The sequence below is a fragment of the Tiliqua scincoides genome, chromosome 3 (genome assembly GCF_035046505.1).
Source record: "Tiliqua scincoides isolate rTilSci1 chromosome 3, rTilSci1.hap2, whole genome shotgun sequence".
In the NCBI taxonomy this organism is placed as follows: Eukaryota; Metazoa; Chordata; class Lepidosauria; order Squamata; family Scincidae; genus Tiliqua; species Tiliqua scincoides.
The window spans coordinates 208,449,810-208,452,582 of record NC_089823.1 but is presented as its reverse complement, the minus strand read 5'-3'; the positions used below and the strand labels follow the sequence as shown (position 1 = coordinate 208,452,582).

The following is a 2,773-nucleotide window of genomic DNA, read 5'->3' as shown; positions in this document are numbered from 1 at the left end:
CAAACATACAAAAAACATTTTAATATTAGTATTTTCGTTATTTTGCTTATAAAGAACATTACTTTGTCACCAAAAGGCATACATGCATATATACTTTGTTCATCTAAGAAACAGGTAAAAATAGAGTACTATGATGTTCATACTAAACACCTCACAAAACAGACAGGATGTATATTGCATCCTATGGGGCACACATTGTATATAATACAATTTAAAAACATTTCAATTAATCACAAAATGTGAACCTACATAAGCAAACAAAGCAACTTCCGTGCGATGCTTCATTCAACCAAATAACGTGATGCAATATGAATCACTTTTGGGGGTTCCAGAGAATCCAGGGATTAGCAGTCAGCAAGCACACAACAGTGTACAGGGAAACAATTCCAACCTAGTTTAGGTTTTTTTGGTCTAGCTATGCCTCTAGCTCCATTTCAGAAACTGTGTTACTGTGACATCTTCTTCAGCTTTTCACTGTAAAAACGAGGAGAAAACAAACTGATAAGCTCCTGCATTACAAATAAGAGGAGAAACGCTATCCCCACCACTGAATGAGGGCTGAATGTGCTGCCCATTCCTCCTGGAGAATTGAGGAATGAAATGCAATGTTTCCAAAATGTGCACAGAGATCCAAAGAAGCAGGTCTGGCCAGGTATGTGAAGGAGAGGTCAGTGGTAGACTAGAGTGTCCCAGCAAACCGGTCCCTGCCTAAGGGCCCAATCCTATCCAACTTTCCAGCTCCAATGCAGCCCTGAGTTAAGGGAACAAATGTGACCTTGAGGAGGCCTCCGTGACTGCCCCACCACCGGATGCAGCACATGGCCCATTAGCACAGCTGCATCAGTGGCATCACTAGAGTTTGTGTCACCTGGTGCAGGAGGCCAGAGCCTCACCCCTCTGATGAACCTCCTCCCATGCAGTGGGCAGGGCAATGCCCTGGGTGGTGCACGTGGTGATGTACTATCATCCTGCCCTGCTGGTTTTGGGGCTATAATGTTTGATAGAATAGAGATATTTCAATGCAGTTTGTTTCATTGAATTCAGCATGAAATTATGCATCAATTGATATATAATATGATGGTATTTATTTGAAAATACCAAGATTTTAAAAATGTTGGTGAGTAGTGGTGTCACCCCCCTTTGTGCATCATCCAGTGTGGCCCACACCCCCCTAGCGACACCACTGGACTGCACTAGCACTGGAAATTTGAATAGAATTTGGCCCTTAGTCTGCCTCATGAACAGGCCAACCCTCCCTTATGGGCAGCTCCTATACTCTGTTAAGCACCCAGCCTTCTGTAGTTAATGCTCAGGCATTTTCCACTTTTTCAAATAAATCAATGCATGCCTACCTCAGCCAGTGGAGGTGTCTCTTCACCCAGCGATCTTTAGGATTTGCACAAGCTTTCAATCCACGCTTCGTGTGAAAACTGGAAAGGTGAGGGAAAGGGGGGAATTATAATTACTAGATTCTAAGAGAGGAAGTATAATCAAACTCTTACAGAGCTATAGGCAAAAGAACCAAGAGGGAGGGTCATATTTTTTCACTATGCTTAGAAGACAATCATGTAATGCCCAATAATAGCAATATCAGTGTAGCTGGGGTTTCCCAGGTGAAAAAGCTGACTGAGGTATTGCACTTGCCCCATACAATGCCTTTGCTATGACACTTGGGCCTCAATCATATGCACCCTTACTGAGAGTAAGGTGGCAATCCCATTCACACTTACCTGGGAGCAAGCCCCATTGACTGTAATTGGACTTACTTCTGAGCAGACATGCATCGGATTGCTAGCTTGGGGGACTGGAGATGATAAAGGCAGCTTCATTTTGAAGCTGAGCTGGATGTCTATGTTCCTGAAAGCCCTCCCTATGAAGCTGTCTTCTACAGAGTCAGAGCAGTGATCATCCAGCTTGTCTCTACTGTCTTATCTATGCAGACTGGCAACAGCTCTCCAGGGTTTCAAGCAATGTCTTTCCAAGCCCTATCTAGGGAGTGAACAAGGGAGTTTCAACATGCCAGCATATGGTCTCCCTCTGAGCACTCCCCAGGGAAAGAATTTCATTGGTGCAGGGGAAGACACTGCTTTGTAAAAAAAAAAAAAAAGTTAACAGTGGCTGACTACTCTAGCCTTTTGCAGTGTCATTAAGGGCATAACATGATTTTTAAGGGCCCCCCCAAAGCCCACCATATTGTTCATGACTAGACATAGTTTTTCTCAATGAGTTAACTTACATGATAGCGTCAATGTCACAGACTTCACTGGAGCGCTGCTCTGTGAATCCCGTAATAGCCCATCGAGGCAGATGTTCCTTGTTGTAAGAGAGGCAGCAGTCTTGGTTACTTTGGGCTGGAGTTAGGAGAAAAAGACATCTTTAGGAACAAGCAACCCTTGATTTATACTCCTTGCTCTGCCTATATATGCATTTTGGACCAATTACCTAACACTTGGCAATGTTGCAAAGAATATTCTGAGCAGCTGGCTTTTAGATATTTCTTCAGCAGGAGCATTGCAGAAACCACACTTACCTTCACTAGTGCCTAAGAGTAGACACAGGCCCATGAGAAGAGCTATGGTGAAGGTCTTCTTGTCACTCATGTTGCTGTTGATGAGCACCTGAGCAAGTTGGCTGTTCTGATCTGGTTGATCTACCTGAGCCGAGCTCTTTATAACACCTGCTTGAGAATTGAGGGAATTCACCATGGGGTGTGTGTTCAGTCTTGCAATTGTGGGGTTTTCCCCACTAACCAGTCTCTGGTTTGACCTGCTTT

At 43.9% G+C, this 2,773-nt stretch overlaps 1 protein-coding gene across 1 annotated transcript; it reads right to left on the bottom strand.

Moving 5' to 3' along the window:
- Nucleotides 1-446: 446 nt before the first annotated feature.
- CCL20 (C-C motif chemokine ligand 20) lies at nt 447-2,564 on the bottom strand. Its single transcript, XM_066622663.1, has 4 exons — nt 2,531-2,564; nt 2,237-2,351; nt 1,353-1,430; nt 447-474 (listed from the first exon to the last, which is right to left on the bottom strand). Exons 1-4 carry the CDS (start codon nt 2,562-2,564, stop codon nt 447-449), a joined length of 255 nt encoding a protein of 84 aa, XP_066478760.1.
- Nucleotides 2,565-2,773: the final 209 nt, after the last annotated feature.

Coding starts and splice junctions, on each gene's coding strand:
- CCL20 (XM_066622663.1), bottom strand. CDS start 2,564: ATGGGCCTGTGTCTACTCTTAGGCACTAGTGAAG. Junction 2,352..2,530: donor ACTCTTAGGCACTAGTGAAG/GTAAGTGTGGTT, acceptor TCCTAACTCCAG/CCCAAAGTAACCAAGACTGC. Junction 475..1,352: donor AGACACCTCCACTGGCTGAG/GTAGGCATGCAT, acceptor TCGTTTTTACAG/TGAAAAGCTGAAGAAGATGT.